Source organism: Peromyscus eremicus, chromosome X (genome assembly GCF_949786415.1).
Source record: "Peromyscus eremicus chromosome X, PerEre_H2_v1, whole genome shotgun sequence".
Classification (NCBI taxonomy): Eukaryota; Metazoa; Chordata; class Mammalia; order Rodentia; family Cricetidae; genus Peromyscus; species Peromyscus eremicus.
The window spans coordinates 28427502-28444859 of record NC_081439.1 but is presented as its reverse complement, the minus strand read 5'-3'; the positions used below and the strand labels follow the sequence as shown (position 1 = coordinate 28444859).

The window sequence follows — 17358 nt, the reverse complement described above, 5'->3', positions numbered from 1 at the left end:
TTCATTCATGCATTTGATAGCTCGGAATGAGAACCAGAGCAGCTTCTGCTTGAGGTTACCTGCTGTTGCTTGAAGGCCTGAAGAAGTAAATCAATATCAGTAAACGTGAGAGGAAATTGCAGCCGAGGACCATCATAAGAGTCGGGCACTTCTATCAAACCCACATAGTCCTGTCTAGACTTGTTTTCTTGAATAGTGCTTTCAAGAAGTCGATTTACTAATGCTGAAAAGGAAAAACAAAGAGGTATAAGATGGGGAATCAACATTCTAATGCTTCAAAACACCCTCTTAAATATCTGTATCATACAAGGCACTGTGCTGTTATGAATGCCAAGACAAAGCACATAAAACTATGAGGAATAACTGATTCTGAAGCCAGTAACCACCATCGTCCCTTCCTGGAATCATGTTTTGTCAAAGCAGTGAGTCCATAATCAATGGGGAAAAGACCACGAAGCATGTAAAAATCTGCTCAGTGAAGAAGGTATTCTGATGTTTTGAAGTTGAAGCTCCAATTCTTTTGTCCACTCTTACTTATCAGACTCTTACCAGCAAGGCTAAAAGCATGAACAATGCACTGCATTTGGTTCCAACAGCTGCTGCTACTCATGATCTACACGAAATTAAACTGCAATATTCAATTTTTCCCTTGTTAAATACTTCAGAGGATTTTACTTAGCTTTAATTGATTTGTTTCTCGCTTTATGTACAATATTTCTTCTGTGATTTTCTCTTTTATTCTTGAGAACAAAGCAGATAAAACTTAAAGGACAAACCATAGGCAGAAATGACCAAAGGCCCCTCTCTCCCTTAGATATGTCTGTATAGTAACAGACTGCCTGCATTGCCCATTTACTAAGGCAATTTAGCATGGCTGAGGTCCACAATCATTTCTTGCCAAGTTGCCCATGAAACGGCCCCCTGAACAGAAACCTAGACAATTCAGGCAGAGAAAGATGCAAGAGGATATGGTAGACCAGCTGCAAAGCGGCCTCAATACTGTATCCTAACTTCTATCCATGCTTTTTAGAATGTGTTTTCATCAAGAGTCTACTTGCCCTCGCTTTCAAGATGAGCTAGGCTCATGACTTTATACTATCCTGAACAATGTGGTCCAAGAGCTACCTAGCAGCTCCAAGTCCAGGTCTCAAGAAACCTTATATGATTCCATGCTCTCTGTTTGAGAACATAGCCATTTCCACCCAACCCAGGCTTTTCCTTTTGAAAGGCCATGATTACAATGGAACAGAGCAGATAAACCTAGCCAAGGATGTCCTAGATCAGCTAACAGCCAGCAGACCTCTAAACACATCAGTAAACTCCAGCCAATATTCAAAAGTCTGTCAAATCAACTATGCCAATGTCAGAAGTGTTCAGCTAATTTGTAGGCTTGCTAGGAAAAAAACCCACTTTTTTACTATGTCACTGAGATATTGTGGCTCCTTTGCAGTATTATAACCGACCCAGAGGACAATGACATACACTTTAACCTATTAACACTTATTTATTATTAAGGCTATCACCCTAAGCTCTCTGAAAACAAAAGCAAAAACAAAAACAAACAAAACAAAAACAAAGATTAAAAAACCCAAAGCCTATCTTTTCTGAGTATTGAAAGTTGGTCACCTACAGAAAATAGGATGCTAACTGATGTAGATAGAGTATATGTTTTCCGTGATCAATTATGATGAGCAGTAGTAAGTCAAGAAATTTGAAAACTTGTTCTGAACTAAGAAATAACATTTAATAATTGCATTAAAATATATTCTACATTGTTGTGTAACCCCAGTATATTTTGGTGATAGTTGATAATGCTTTATACAAAGTGGAACTGAAGTATAATAACATCTGTATTCAATGTGGTCAGCAGACATCATTTTTCTCCTTTGGTTTTGGTCTGATATTTAAAAACAACTGAATTTTTCAATTTATGTTAGAAACCAGAAATGCAGGACATCCTGGTAAACTCAATTTCAGGTTCATCATGTAGACAGTGAAGCCTAAATAGTCTCCTTAACTATCCTTAATGATCATGCCATCCATTTCAGTTGGGAATTATCCTCCTGCAAAGGAAAGCTGAAATATTAGCAACTCTTAGGAATATAACACTCCTGCCCAGAGAAACTCCACAAGAATCCCCAACAGTTGCATTGTATCAGCTAACAGAGTCACAAATATTTTGTTATAGACTCTAAGAAAGAAAGTGAACATGGAGCACATGTGATCAGAACTGAGGGAGGGATCTTGTATTTTAGGTGAGGTATATTTATGGCATGACTATAGTGTTCATGGAAAAGGCTGTACTTGACTAAAACATGGATGCTGGCAGAAAAGAGAAAAAGTTGAATATATAGATTTGTGTATGCCAGTACATATAGAGACCCACACACTCATGCAGCCCCTTTCTAAGTCCTCAGAAGCTTGGCAACCTTGGGAGTCACTTTCTGTTGTCTGTATCTTCAGTATAATCCTCTCTTCAGGCTCTGTAATACAATAAAACATGGCCAAAGACATGGCTAATTTGAAACACTGTCCTTGGATCACATGTTTGCTTTTACTGACATTTTTACATTTATTGTTCCTAGTTTTTTTTTTTTCTACCCTTGGACAACCCTTACTTCTTTATCTTTCTACTTTGGATAATTTATATTCATCCTTCAAAACTCCACAGGATTCCCATGTTGAGTCCCAAACTCTACCTTTTCAATAACAAAATGATGATGATGATGATAGATAGATAGATAGCTTTAACTTACTAAATGCTTATTATGTACCAGGCAATGTTATAAGAAGGTAAGGATTGCCATTTTCTCATTATATACATGAAAATGAAGCAGAGCATCTAAGTAGAAAAATGAAATTGTGTCTCTAAACTCTCTGTGTGTCTGTGCATGTGTATGTATGTGCATACACATATACACATATGTGTACAGGTGAATGTGGAGACCAGAGGTCAACATCAGGAGTCTCCTTCAATCACTCTCATCTCATTTTTTTAAAAGATTTATTTAATATGTATACAGTATTCTGTTTGCATGCCAGAAGAGGGCACCAGTTCTCATTATAGATGGTTGTGAACCACCATGTGGTTGCTGGGAATTGAACTCAGGTCCTCTGGAAGAGCAACCAGTGCTCTTAACTGCTGAGGCATCTCTCCAGTCCTCTATCCCATTTTTTGAGACAGTGTCTCACTGAACCTGGAGGTCACTGATTTGCCAGGCTGATTAGTTAACAAGCCCCATGGATCTTCCTATCTTGCCTTTCCAGCACTGGAACTACAGGGGCACACCACTGTGCCCAGATTTCTATGGGAATGCTGGAGATCCGTACTCAGGCAGGTCTCATGCTTATGTGTCAAGTACTTTACTGAGTCATGGATCTAGCCCCCAAACTTTTAACCATTGTGATTTTTACTGTATATGAAAATACATTTATAGTATTTACATATTCTTAACTGATATATTAAGGAAACCCAGCTTTGTGAGACCTAAATAAGAAACATCAACAATAAAAACTGTTTATTTGTGCATTAACCAAAAGAATTCATTTTAATAGATCATGAAAAATGTTAACTTTTTTAATTGAAGGAACTATTCCATTTTCCTGGTCACTGCCTTCACACCTAATGCCATTTGTCCCCTTTCCATCGGCTAATAACAAGTACATTCTCTCAAGGCCAGCGATGAAAACTCGAGCTCAATAGTTTCAAGAACAAAACAAAATATTTTTTTTTAAATCAATAGCTCAGTATAGTTCTTCCTGCCAGAGATTTAAAAACATTTAAGATAAATTAATGAAAATACCACTTCTCTAAGCCAATTCTTCAGTAACACTATGCAACATAATTTATTCTAATTTTGGTTTATGTGTATGAATTTCTGCCTGCACACATGTCTGGTGCCCACAGAGGCAAGAAGAGGACATTGGATTCCCTGGCATCGGAGTTACAGAAGGTTGTGAGCTGCTATGTGGGCACTAGGAAATGAACTTAGGTCCTCTGCAAGAGTAGCAAGTGCTCTTAACTGCTGAGCCATCTCTCCAGTTCCTGATATGAAATATTAATCTATATTAAATCATTATCCTTCTGTCGGGTTTTTATTAACATGAAAATTAGTAACAGATTCTCTTCTAATAACTAGTGTGTATCATGTACGAAAATTAAGCTTTAACATTTCTTTCTTTTTCTTTTTTTTTAATTTTTTTTTATTTTGAGACAGGGTTTTTATGTGTAACAGCCCTGGCTGTCCTGGAACTCACTTTGTAGACCAGGCTGGCCTGGAACTCACAGAGATCTACCTGTCTCTGGTTCCCAAGTGCTGGGATTAAAGGTGTGCGCCACCATCACCCAGCAAGCTTTAACATTTCTAATGCATATATTGTCGTTGTGGCCCACAACTAATAAACAATAATTCAATAAATGTAAGCAATATATGAAGATTTGTGCAACATTTAATTGGAGCTAACCCTTAGTTATTTGATTTATAACTTTGTGAACATGGATCTAAAGTAATTAAATATAATAAAATATTAACAACCAAATGATACCTCTACGAGGTTTTTATAAGAAAATAATTTTTAAACCCTTGCCTTAACCCATGCTGCCGTTTCTCTTTCTCACTAGCTGATAACAAGTAAATTCCATCACTGCCAGCGATTAAAACTCAAAGAAAAGATCTTTTCTTTCATCTGAAGAGGAATAAAGTACATTTTTAGGGAAAAATTAAATCTGTAATTTTTTTCACACAGATAATATCAGCTTATACTAACCACATATTCCTTTGAAAACAAGGCCCACATGTTTCTGGACAAGGAGAAACACCATTTGACAACGTTTATAGTTATTTCATTTCCTAATTATAAATCTGAGTCAAAATCATTAGTGTCCATACATTAAATCCAATGGATGCCAAAATGACAGTTAATAAAATTAACCATCAATTTTTTATTTAAAAAACATGGAATGGAAGGATATATTCTTGACATAATTTTTTGACATAATTTTTAAATTAGATAAATAAGCGATATGGGTTTCCATTAAATCATCAACAAAAAAGGCTACCTACTTTTATTGGTTTTTAATATACTTCTGTTATCTCTAACTAATGCAATAGGACTTGAAGCTGAAACAAGAATAGTATTTATTATACAAAAATAGATAACAATAAAATCTGTTGATATGATTAAAAAATAAACTCAAGAAAAACTCTAAAAACTGATAAGAGAATTAAACACAATACAGAGATTAATTTCACAGGCTTGAATCATATTTGTATTACTTATAAGATAAATAACCTTGGAAGGGTACCCTCAAACCCTCAGATTCTACACTTATAAAAGGTAAATAATTAATACTAGTTCTCTTATTAGTTTGTCATGAATACTAAATGAAATGACATAAATTATGGTACATGGTAAAGTTTACTGAAAAAAATCAATAATAATATATATGAACTACTAGTAATATTCAGTAGAATCACAAGATGAGGTATGGATATAAAAATTTAATGGAATATTACAAATAAGTAATGAGAAGATAGCATGCTAGAAAATATCATATTCACCATAGCAATAAAAAAATTTAAATACTCTAGCACCACAAAGGTTAAAAATATAAATACATACACACAGGTAGTCCTAAAGAACATATATGCAAACTATGTGGTCTGAGGGGACATTTTGGCTGATAGGGAGGCAGAAGAAAAGTCTAAACACCACTTGCATATGACTCAGCCTACTCCCACCAGCCTCTGCTTAAACCTATGGCAACTTTTCCTTTTTGACTGTAGAAGGAATTGTTATAAAACACACACCGGGAACTTGTATGTGGATTCTACTCTCTCTCTCAAGTTTATGAATCTGTTTGAGCTCTGCAAGTAGAAGAACAGGGACATAAGCTGGCATGATTGAGTTTTGCATAAGATGTAGTGTGCTTGCCGGCACAAGTACTACGTTAGGACCCCTCTTTCCTTTGGAACCAAAATGTTTTGAGATACTCTGCATTTCAAAAATCACTCACTAACCTGGCCTCTTTTCTAGGGATGCTAAATAACTTTCTGGCTGCTAAGAGATCTTAGCACTTCAGTTAAACAGGTCAAAGTAGAGGTTGTCTAGAATCTCCCACCAAAGGTGTGAGAAATCAACTTACAAAGTATATACATAATGGCATATGCCTGTCACTCCAATGCTCAATATGCTGAGGCAGGATGATTAAGAGCTCAAAGTCAGCTTGATCTACATAGATAAAGTCACCTCACACATACTGACATTCTGCCTCAGGGAAGGAGAAGGAGAAGGGAGAAGGTGAGGAGGAGAGGAGAAGGAGGCAGGAGGATGGAGAAGGAGGAAGAGAGTGAAGAGAAGAACGCATGTTCACCCAAAGGGACATGTATATAAATATGCACAGCAGCACGACTGTACTGCCAAACTGAAAATAGCTCTAGCACTATAAACTATAGAATGCAGAAATTATAGTATCTGGGTAGAATGGAATGCTATTCAACAATAAGAATGACTAAATTACAATAACATGAATGATCTCACAAATACAATGTTGAGTCGAAGCTAGATTCAAGGTCTATTCTGTATGTTTCTACTCATACAAATAAATTTAAAAAGCAAGCATAATCAATTAACTTATGGTATAGACATTCAAAACTAGTTCCATAGTGTTGTGGAAGTTGGGTTGTAACTACAAGAGGCGGAAGGGAGGCTTCTGTGGCTCTAATAATGATTAAAGGGTGTATTTTTGTTTTTTGAGACAAGGTCTCATGTAGCAAGGATGACCTTGAATTTCTAATCCTCCTACCCCCTCCTCAAAAGCTGAGATTGCAAGTGTGTGCCACCATGCTTGATTTATGCAGTGCTAGGGACTAAGCCCAGGACCCCTGCATGTTAGGCAAGCACTCTACCAACTGAGCTCCATCTCCAGCCATCGTGTTTCATTTCTTGTTCTGAGTACCTATTTTCTGGGCATGTTTTCTTTGAGAAAATTTCAGTCATATATTATTTGTATACTTTCCTATAACATATTTTATATTTCAAGGAAAACACTCTTCCCTTCTTTGAGAAGAAACATTCTGTTATATTTTTAAATCATCTGCAATTTTTTTTCAAAATGCAGATTTTGAAAAATGGAGAATCTGAATAAATAACTCTGAGCTGTAACCCAGCCATATGTGGCTCTAAAACCCCATACAAGTGACTATAATCGAGTCTAGGTTGAAATATTAGATCATTAGCAGAAAGAGTCATGTTTCATTTCATCATTATTATATTTTCTCCCCAAAACATTTTTGACCAAGAACATGAAGCAGAAACGACTGTCTTCAAAATGCAGCTACCTAAAATGAAGAAAATGGCAAAGTACCCACTTCTTTGCAATTTCCTCTCATCGGGTTTGGCTATTCCACCACTCAGAAAACCTCTATGGATCCATAAATGCCTTCATTATTTTCATACAAATATACGCCGTGTCTCAAACCATGCCACTAAAATACCACTTTTCTTACCACTTTAAAGAGTATTTACGGGCTGAGGAGATGGCTCCGTGGGTAAAGTGCCTGCTGCCAAGCCTGAGGACCTGAGTTTCATTCCTAAGATCCACATGGGAGAGAGAACCAAATCCTGCAAGTTGTCTTCTGACCTCCACACACATGCCAAGGCACATGTGTGAACTCTCATTCTCTCTCTCATTCTCTCATCCTCTCATTCTCTCTCTCTCTCTCTCTCTCTCTCTCTCTCTCTCTCTCTCTCTCTGTAAGAAAATTTTAGAAAAAAGTATTTATTGGCGTATTTAAAGATGCTCTTAGGGGGTTAGGCAGATGGTACAGTGGGTAAGAACACTTCCTGTGAAAGCTTGAGGATCTAATTGTGGCTGCATGTGGATTCTACGCTCCCACATAAAAAGCCAGGTGTGGCTTCACACTTCTGTGACTCCATCACTGGTAGAAGCCAGAGATATGAGGCTTGTTGGCCAGGCAGCCTACCTGAAAAAATGGTGAGTTCCACATTCAATGAGAGACTATGTTAAGGGGATAAGGTAGAGAGGGATAGAGCAGGTAACCTTAGATCCTCTGCTGGCCTCTGTATGCACACACACACACATACACACACAGAGGCATATGTACACATGCGCATGCATATACGGGGATATGTCCTAAATACTTTGCGTGTTGTTAGAATTAAAAATGGTTTGCTCAAGGTGGTTTTTTTTAAACAGCTTTTAAGTTTGGCATCTACCTTGGAAGTAACAGGCAAATTTTATTTAGCATGAAAAATATGTCTTATGAATAATTATAATTTTAAACTCCTATACTGCCTGCATCAATTCAAAATGATTACATAGATGATAGACAAATAGATGATATAAACACATCACACCAAGTACCTTAGTCTAGTTTTTGCTATTATAACAGAATACCACAAACTGGATAATTTAAAGCAAACACAAGTTTATGAATGGGCCTAGTTGTTTTTGGATTCTTTGACATTCTGGTTCAGACAAAAATCAAACTAAAATGAGTTCACATGTACCTTAAGTCTGAAACTGTTGGCAATGTTTAAAGGGAATTATAAAACCAATTAGCATATATTACAGAATTTTAAAAATTCAGATATAAATGAGAAATGAAATAAAAATCACCCACAGTCTCCATACCAAAAACCAAATTACTGTCTAAGGGTTCTAAAGTCTGGGAAATCTAAGACCCAGGAGAAATGTTTGGTGAGGACTCATGCTGTAAGTCGTAACATGACTGAAAAAAATCACAGCAAATGAACAGGTGCAAGGAAGGGGAGTAGGGGTCCATACTTTACAAGGTCACCACTGTTCAAATAACGAATCCATTATGGGGGAAGGGCATCTAACTTAAACAGCTCTTACAGGTCCCACTTTCAACATGTTGCATGAACTTTAGGGAAAAGATTGAAGACACAGCAGACATACAGAGTGGAGAGAGGGGAAGAGATTACATTTTCACCTACACTCCACTGCATGAAATATTCAAAATACTTTGGTTTCTTTTTTCTTTTTCTTTTTTCTTTTTTTCCTTTTCTCTTTATTTTTTCAAGATAGGGTTTCTCTGTGTAGTTTTGGTGCCTGTCCTAGATCTTGCTCTGTAGACCAGGCTGGCCTTGAACTCACAGAGATCCACCTGGCTCTGCCTCCCGAGTGCTGGGATTAAAGGTGTGAGCTACCACTGCCCGGCTTACTTTGGTATCTTAACATAAAACTTCTGTGGGTAAAACACAAGATACTTATTACTAAGCTACTGTTGTGTATCAACAGATTGTGGTTCAAGACAAAATATTTAACAAAGGAATGCTGAATATTGTTATTTTCTAATTAAATACTGATTTAACAAATTCCATCCATGCTGGTGTGTGTGTGTGTATGTGGTGGGGAACAAGTTGAACCAAATTAAGTTGCTAGGTTTCACACAGACAAGAAAGGTGAACATTTTTTAATTGCATAGCATCTACCATCTTCATTTACATTTTTAATGAAGACAGTTCAATATACAAAACTGCTTTTCAAAAGACCACGCTTTAGAAGTGGAATGATTGTTTGGCACTTAGGAGTACATACTATTCTTGCAGAAGACCAGAGTTCAGTTCCCAGCACCCACATTGTGTGGTTCATAACCTCCTGTAACTCCAGCTCCAGAGAATCTTATGTCTCCTTTTGGCCTCCACGGACTCTGTACTCACCTTCACACACACACACACACACACACACACACACACACACACACACACACCTCCCCACTCACTCCCCTCCCCCACATAATTTAAAAATAAAAGTGAGTAAAACCTTAAAAGGCTAAACTTTTTTTTGGTTGCTTACCTGAATCTTCCTTGGGTGTCTTGGTGTAGTTTTCCAACATGAAGGAAAAGAAGTTGGACAGCTGCACAAGATAAAATGATATAAATCATTAATAAAGACTGAGGAGCTGCTGCAGCAAATATCGGAGGTCTATGCAAGTCCCTTGTTCTCCTGCTGTACTCATCTTCCTGCTACAGCACATGCCAAGAGTCACAGATGGGCAGCACCACACTGAGCTGCATAGAAATGATATATGCACCCCTCCTGGGAAGCTGCCCATACATGACTGACTGAAGCAAAAGTGTAACAACCCAGTCCTCCATCTCCTTGCCATGCATGGGACAAACGATGGTCTAGTTCACATTTAAACACTTCTCATGGGATCAGGCTGAAGTTAGACTTGTCCAGAAAGTATAGTTCTTCCTGGCTTCTTTGTTCCTTATGGTCTCCTTTTTATCTCTTTGGTAGCAAAATTAATACTGTTTAAATTGACAGCCTACATGGGTTTGGAGAGATTGCTCAGTGGCTAAGAGCACTGGCTGTTTTCCCAGAGAAACAGGGTTCAACTTGCAGTATCCACATGGCAGCTTACAACTATCTATAACTCCAGTCTCAGGAATCCAGTTCTCTCTTTTGGGCACTGAACACACACGGTGAACAGACATACATGAAGGCAAAACACCTATACACAAACAAACAAACAAACAAACAAACAAATAAATAAATAAATACTTGAAAAAAGACAGCCAACACTATGAGCTCCTAATAAAAGCAAAGGGAATATTGAATACCTGTCTCTTTTGTTGTTGTTGTTGTTGTTGTTGTTGTTGTTGTTTTGGTTGTGGTTGTTTTTGGTGGTGGTGGGTTGTTTGTTTGTTTGTTTTTTGAGACAGGGTTTCACTGTGTAGCCCAGGCTGTCCGCAGACACACTATATAGACCAGGTTGGCCTCAAATTCAGAGATCCTCCTGCCTCTGCCTCCTGAGTGCTGGGATCTAAGACATGCACTACCATGCCTGGCCTAACCTGTATCATTTTAATAGCTACCAAGAAGAGATTTGCCAACTTAACTCTTTATGAAATTTGCTTAGTTCTTTTTAAAGACTATAATCTGATACTTAAATATGCTTGTTAAAACTTTAACCAATACCAAAGGACCATGACATCTCTCTTAATATCCCTACCCACTCCTCAATGCCACCCTTGTTCCAGCCAGCAGCCATTATGCAGAGTTTGCTGTGTATCTTTTTTCAGAGTTGGTTGAATGCTTAATTTTCTTTTACAGGCATGGGACAAACTCTAGGTAGTACTCTGTAAGTTGGTTCTTTCATTAATAACTATATTGAATATTTTTCAAGATCATTTTATGGTTAAAAGGTACTCATTTTTATTAGTGAGTATTAAAGCTAGAGTTATGAATTTGTGCCATCATTTTATACAGGACTTCCACATTCACATATTTTCTTTTAGAATTTTCATAGGCTTGTTCCCTAGAAAACCTTCTCTATTTAAGACCTAAAAGTAGCCTGTCTGAAGGGCTTTGGAGATAACTTAGTTGGCAAAGTGCTTGCTATGAGGACCTGAGTTTGATCCGCAGAACTTATATAAAAAAGCCGAATGGTGGTATTTTTGTAATCCCGGAACTGGGGAGGCAGAGATAAGAAGGTCCCAGGAATCACTTCCCTAAAAGCCAACCCAACAGGGTGGTATCCATTTGTAATCCCAGAACTGGAATGGCAGAGATTTTAAAAAGTCACCAGGAATCACTTCCCTAAAAGCCAACCCTATTGGGAAGTTTTAGATCTCACTGAAAGATCCTATCTCAAAAAGGCCAAGGTGGACCGCTCTTGAGGACTGATACCCATTCCACACACATACACATGGATGTGCACACGCTCCTGCACCTACACACACAACATATGCAAACACAACTATTTTTTCTGGGCTGAGGATATGGCTCCATGGTATAGTGTTTGCCTAACATGTACAAGGCTCTGGTTCAACCCTTCCACTTCCATTTTTTTTTAAAAAAATTCCATTTATAAAGTAACAATTTTATTTACCATTATGGAATATGCTCAAGAAATAGAAAAAGACTATTTTTATTAGTTAGCTAGACATCTGCCATTGCTCTAAAAAATGTGAACTTCAAAACTGAGAAATACCATCTCCCTAAATGACAATCCCTTAACAACTAGTTACAAAACAATGTCATTACAGCCTCTAAGAAAGCATTTCATCAAGGTTCCTCAGCTTCAAACAGATCCACAGTTTCATTCCTTCAATAACAAGAAGGGGGTAGACACTTGCCAAACAGACCTGCATTTGGCCTTGCTCATCAGCATATTCGATAGACTGGAAGATGGCGAGGGCATAATGTTGTCTAACCCTCAGTCGGGCTCTGTACCGTCGGTACCAGGTTTGGATGATTAATGCGGCTTTCAGCGCTGCAGACCCACAGGATATGAAAGGCAGAGAAAAACAATTACATACAGCTTTAGGGGAAGCAGGTGTTTTAACAAAAAACAATCAATTTCTTAGTCCTAGAAAATAAGAACATTATAAACAATGAGTTTGACCTTTATGCTTTTTATAAAATGTTCTTAAGTCTCAAACACTCAGAGAGCTCAGAGAACAATGATGTCATAACCATTAAGGGTAGAAGTTTTAAAGTAAGATTGCCTGAATTTGATGCTTCCTGGCTGTCAGTCACTAGGAAAAAAAGTGTAGACTTGCAGTGAATACATACCATGGAGTATCTTGCCACCATTAGAAACAATGAATTAAATAAACCCTTGGAAATATGGGTGTGCTGGTTGCTTTTTGTCAATATGATAGAAATCTAGACATATATGGGAATAGGAGAAACTTAATTGAAAAAAAAAAAACGCCTCCATAACGCCATAGGGCATTATCTTGATTCATGATTGATGTGGGAGGGTTCAGACCATTGCGGGTGGTGTCACCTCTAGGCACGTGGTCCTAGGTTTTATTCTAAGGCAGGACAGAAAGACAGGGATGTGGAAGGGAAAGGAGCCTCTCATCCTGGAGTCTAGTTAAAGTCTTCAGCCAGCTGAGAGTCAAATACTCCACAGGTATAGGATATCTCCCTATGGTCAGAGAGACCCACAGGTATAGGATATCTCCTTATGGTCAGAGAGACCCCAGAGGCCCTCCAAATAACACAGCCTATTGCTATTATTCTTGTTTACTCACCCAAACTAGATGATAAGAACCTATTTCTGGAGGCACAATGTGTATTTGCTACATCATGTACGTAATTCAGTTGGTAAATCAAGTTGGAAGCTTCCTCCCTGATGGCTAACTAGTTTAGTGCTGAAAGGTACTATGTAGAATTTGGGGGGAGAAAAGTCATCCATAGTCTTACCCAACTGTGAACTGTGAGGGCTACAATACACTACCCCAAGCAAGACATGCTCACTGGAGCAAGAATGGCATGATGGTTATGGGGGTAACCAGTTTCTGATTGGATTTGAGGTCCACTCCAAAGGAAGAAGGCATGCCTGGTACTGTAAATCTTGCTGATAGCTCACAGCTGAGGAGGTAATAAGGCCCCAGGAGGAAATTCACTACTATTATTTGACTAAATGGACATGATATCAAACTGCCTTCTAAATATTTGTGTTTATACCCATAGATTGGTGCTACCTTTAGTCTGGGTAGGAGAAATTTCTGTGTACAGTGGGAAATGATTAATTCAAAGACTCATAACTAGTCAAAGTGCTAATAATAAATGACTTTTAAATGCAAAGTCTCATAACTAATCAAAGTGCTGATAATAAATGACTTTTAAAAGATATTTAAATTTTTATATGTATGGGTGTTTTGCCTACATGTACATATGTGCACCATATGTATGCCTGGTGCCCACAGAGGTCAGAAGAAGGTGTTGGATTCCTGAAACTGGAGTTATGGGTAGTTGTGGGTCACTATGTTGGTGTTTAGAACCAAACCTGGGTCCTCTGTAAGAACAACAGGTGCTTGTAACTGCTGAGCCATCTTTCCATCCCCATAAGTGACTTTTGAGTGCTCATCCCCAAATGGGACATCTTATATTACCCCCTCCAAGGCTAATGAAGCATCAACTAAAAAGGAGTATAAAGAATGTAAGTGCTAGAGGATGGAGAAGAACATCGTGAAATGATGTCTTTTGGACTTAACTGGATGTTACATCCATGAACTCACATCAGTGGGGATTACCTGCACATGACTGGGCTCATCAACATTCCACCATAGATGGAATAGGAGTCCCTGTAGTCCCACCCCTCCATAAGGAGCTATATTCAGTTAATGACTGCTATGGGAGGGGGAGTCATATTCCTCAATGGTATAGCCACTGGTAAGTTGTTCTCACTCAAGTAAATAACCCCCAATCCATGCTCATGCAAACAACCCTAATTAAATCTCTCTCTCTCTCTCTCTCTCTCTCTCTCTCTCTCTCTCTCTCTCTCTCTCTCTCTCACACACACACACACACACACAGAGACAAGAAAGTAGGAAGGGGATTTGTAGGGGAAAAGAAGTTCAGTGTTGGGGGGATAAGAGAGAAAATAGGGGGAATATGACAAAATATATTTTAAATGAAATATATTATTAAATAAATAAAAATAGTTAAAACAAAAAAAAAAGGAAAGAAAGAAAGAAAGAATTCCAGCACAGATCACATTTACTGTGAAGGTTGCCTACAGAGAGAAGGCATTCCTCTTATATAGGGATGTTTCTACGGAGAGCAGTACAAGATATGATGAGAATGGGGAATGTAAGGTGAGCATCATACAGAGCCATTCTATGTGCTGCCTTGTGACTTGTGGCTGATCCCAAATGCCATGTTGGGTTCTATAGCACAATGATCATGCACCTAAGTTCTAGATTAGAGATCTGAGTCTTGCTCTGCATTCTCTCACTGACAAGCAAGGTGACCACAAACAATTTATCTCAGTTGCCTTATTTTGCAAACTATGGCTAATGACAATTCATAGGAAGGATTAAATCAAATCAAGTTATCTACATCATGATGTCTGCACAAAGTAAATGTCCCTGATTTGTCTTGCTCACCCACCTCTTACCTGGATTTTTTTTATTTCTGGCAAAATGCCACAATAATAATCATCACCAGAGACAAGAATCTATTAAAAAAAAAACAAACAAAAACAACTTGGCAATAGAAAAACCATTCATGCTGGGGGAAAAAAGTTGGATAGGTAACTTACTAAACCCATGCTGTTGCTTTCCAAGGGATACATATGGCAGTAACTCTTTTCTCCTCCTGCATAGGATTAATATGATCAGGAAGACAGACCGTCTTACACATCGATACAGCAAGATCTGAAGCAGCTTTAAGCTATACAACAAGGTGAGAGCTAGACAACACAGATCTCCACCTCCTTGGGCTGGATGTATCAAAGCTAACAACCCCTCGGGTAGTCTATCACATCTGGGTTCTACCTCATGCTACTTTGGAATTTTCCAATCCAGAGGAAGGTCATCAGTTGGCTAGTGTTGCCCTGCAGTGTGTAGCTGGACTCTCAGACACCAAATAAGGTTTTAGAGGCCTGCTGTTGGTATGCCTACTCCTGCCCTATCAATCTCCTAACCTCTCCCCTGGAGAGGTTTCTGAGGAAGTTGAATGCTCAAAAAGACAACAGTAGGGTATGGATCAAAACCCATTTTATTGGTCAACTGTGGCCCAAGTATTCAAAATACCAGTATAGAATTCTAGAAGGGCCTGACTTGGCGGACCCAGGAAGTTGAAAGCTTGAGATCTAAGCAGGTCCTGTTTTTTTTACTCCACTGACATTAGCCCCCACCAAATGCCCTCCAATTCCAGTCCTCTCCCCCCATACTTTCTCCATCCATTCCTCCACCACCACCTGATCCTTCCCATTCCCATCCCCACCCGCCCCTACTTTACCCAGGAGATCTCTTCTATTTCCCCTTCCTAGGGAAATCCATGCATTCCTCTTTGGGCCCTCCTTGTTACCTAGCATCTCTGGGGCTGTGGATTGTAAAATGGCTATCCTTTACTTTACAGCTAATATCCACTTATGAGTGAGTACATACCATGTTTGTCTTTCTGGGTCTGGGTTACCTCATTCATACATTCACTCTTTCTATATGTGTTTCTCTTTATGGTGAATGGTAGAGATGTCTTATCTTGCTTGGTTTTTGTTTTTCAAACAGGAGCTTCCTTGGCAGGCAGTTCTTTAAACCTGACGTTTCATATTTGGAATGATAAGGCATTCAGACTCTGCTTTTGAAATTCTGCTGGCAAAGGTCTTCTGAGGAAGCACCAGGATGAGCAAATTGCTAATGTACTTTTAAGGAGCCTGGCAGCCAGTCAGGAAGACATGGAGCACAAGTGCAACAGAGCTGATTAAAAAGAATTTAAATGAATTGGAAAGAGAATGGATCCTCTAGTGGCAAAAGGCTTTAATTGAGAAGGAAACACACCCATTCCCTCAACTGCTCAAAGCATGGTTAAGACTAGAGTATGGCTCACCTCTTTCTGGGACTACAGGTGTCATTATTGTTAGTTTTGATTATCTATATTCTATAGCTGCCACCTGCAAGAGAGCGAGGTTATTCTAGTCCTTCTTCCAGCTCCACTTGTGAGAACATTAAGCACATGCTTTGCAGACATGAGATGGCCGCAAAGCCTACTTCTTGAACAGTACCATGGTTTCTATGTTAAATATCATAGTCATACAAAGCATGGTGATTCACACTTGTAGTGCCAGCACTTTCAAGGCTAAGGCAGAAGATGACCGTGAGTTCAAATCCAGCCTGAACTACACAGTTAGTTCTAGGCCTTCCTGGGCTACAGAATGGATCTCTCTCTCTCTCTCTCTCTCTCTCTCTCTCTCTCTCTCTCTCTCTCTCTCTCTCACACACACACACACACACACACACACACACACACACACACACACACTAAAACAAAATAAACCAAAAAAAGGATATGATTGCTAGCATGACAATATTAAGAGATAAGACTTCCGGGGTGTCCTTAGGTCCCTTGTGAATGAATTAGTCCTGTTATCTTAGGAGTGGGTTCCTAAGGAAAGGATGATGCAGCCCCCATTCTTCTCTCTGCATGCACAGGTTCTCTGACCATATGATGTCCTTAGTCATGTTATGAGGCAGCAAGAAGCCCTTCATCAGATGTCAATACCTTAATATTAGACTTCCACTTCTCCAGCACTGTGAGAAATGCCTTTTCTTTATACATCACACAGTCTGCAGTATTCTGTTACAGCAGCAGAAAATGGACTAAAATAGGAGGCAAGCAAAGCAAAGAGCTTATTGAGCCCCGCTCGTCCACAGACTCTGGCTTCTCTGCAGAGGAAGGGACAGTCCTGAAGGACACACTTTTACATTTTTAAACTACACTTACTTATTTACTGCTGCTGCTGGTGGTGGTAGTGGTGGTGGTGTGTGTGTGCAATAGTACACATAAGGGAGACAGAGGACAACTTGCAGGAGTCAATTCTCTCCTGTCATCATATGGGTGCCGGG

The 17358-nt window shown here is 38.8% G+C and overlaps 1 protein-coding gene across 2 annotated transcripts in view; it reads right to left on the bottom strand.

Annotated features, from left to right (window-relative positions):
• Positions 1 to 17358, bottom strand: part of Ppef1 (protein phosphatase with EF-hand domain 1) — a 126262-nt gene that overhangs the window by 53649 nt on the left and 55255 nt on the right. Inside the window, exons 4-6 of one of the 2 annotated variants that reach the window (XM_059251016.1) lie at positions 12142 to 12269; positions 9845 to 9905; positions 60 to 223 (exon numbers count right to left, since the gene is read on the bottom strand). In XM_059251016.1, the coding sequence (XP_059106999.1) occupies positions 60 to 223; positions 9845 to 9905; positions 12142 to 12269 (353 nt within the window). The remainder of the gene's footprint in view (positions 1 to 59; positions 224 to 9844; positions 9906 to 12141; positions 12270 to 17358) is intronic. The other variant, XM_059251017.1, reaches the window with a different exon arrangement.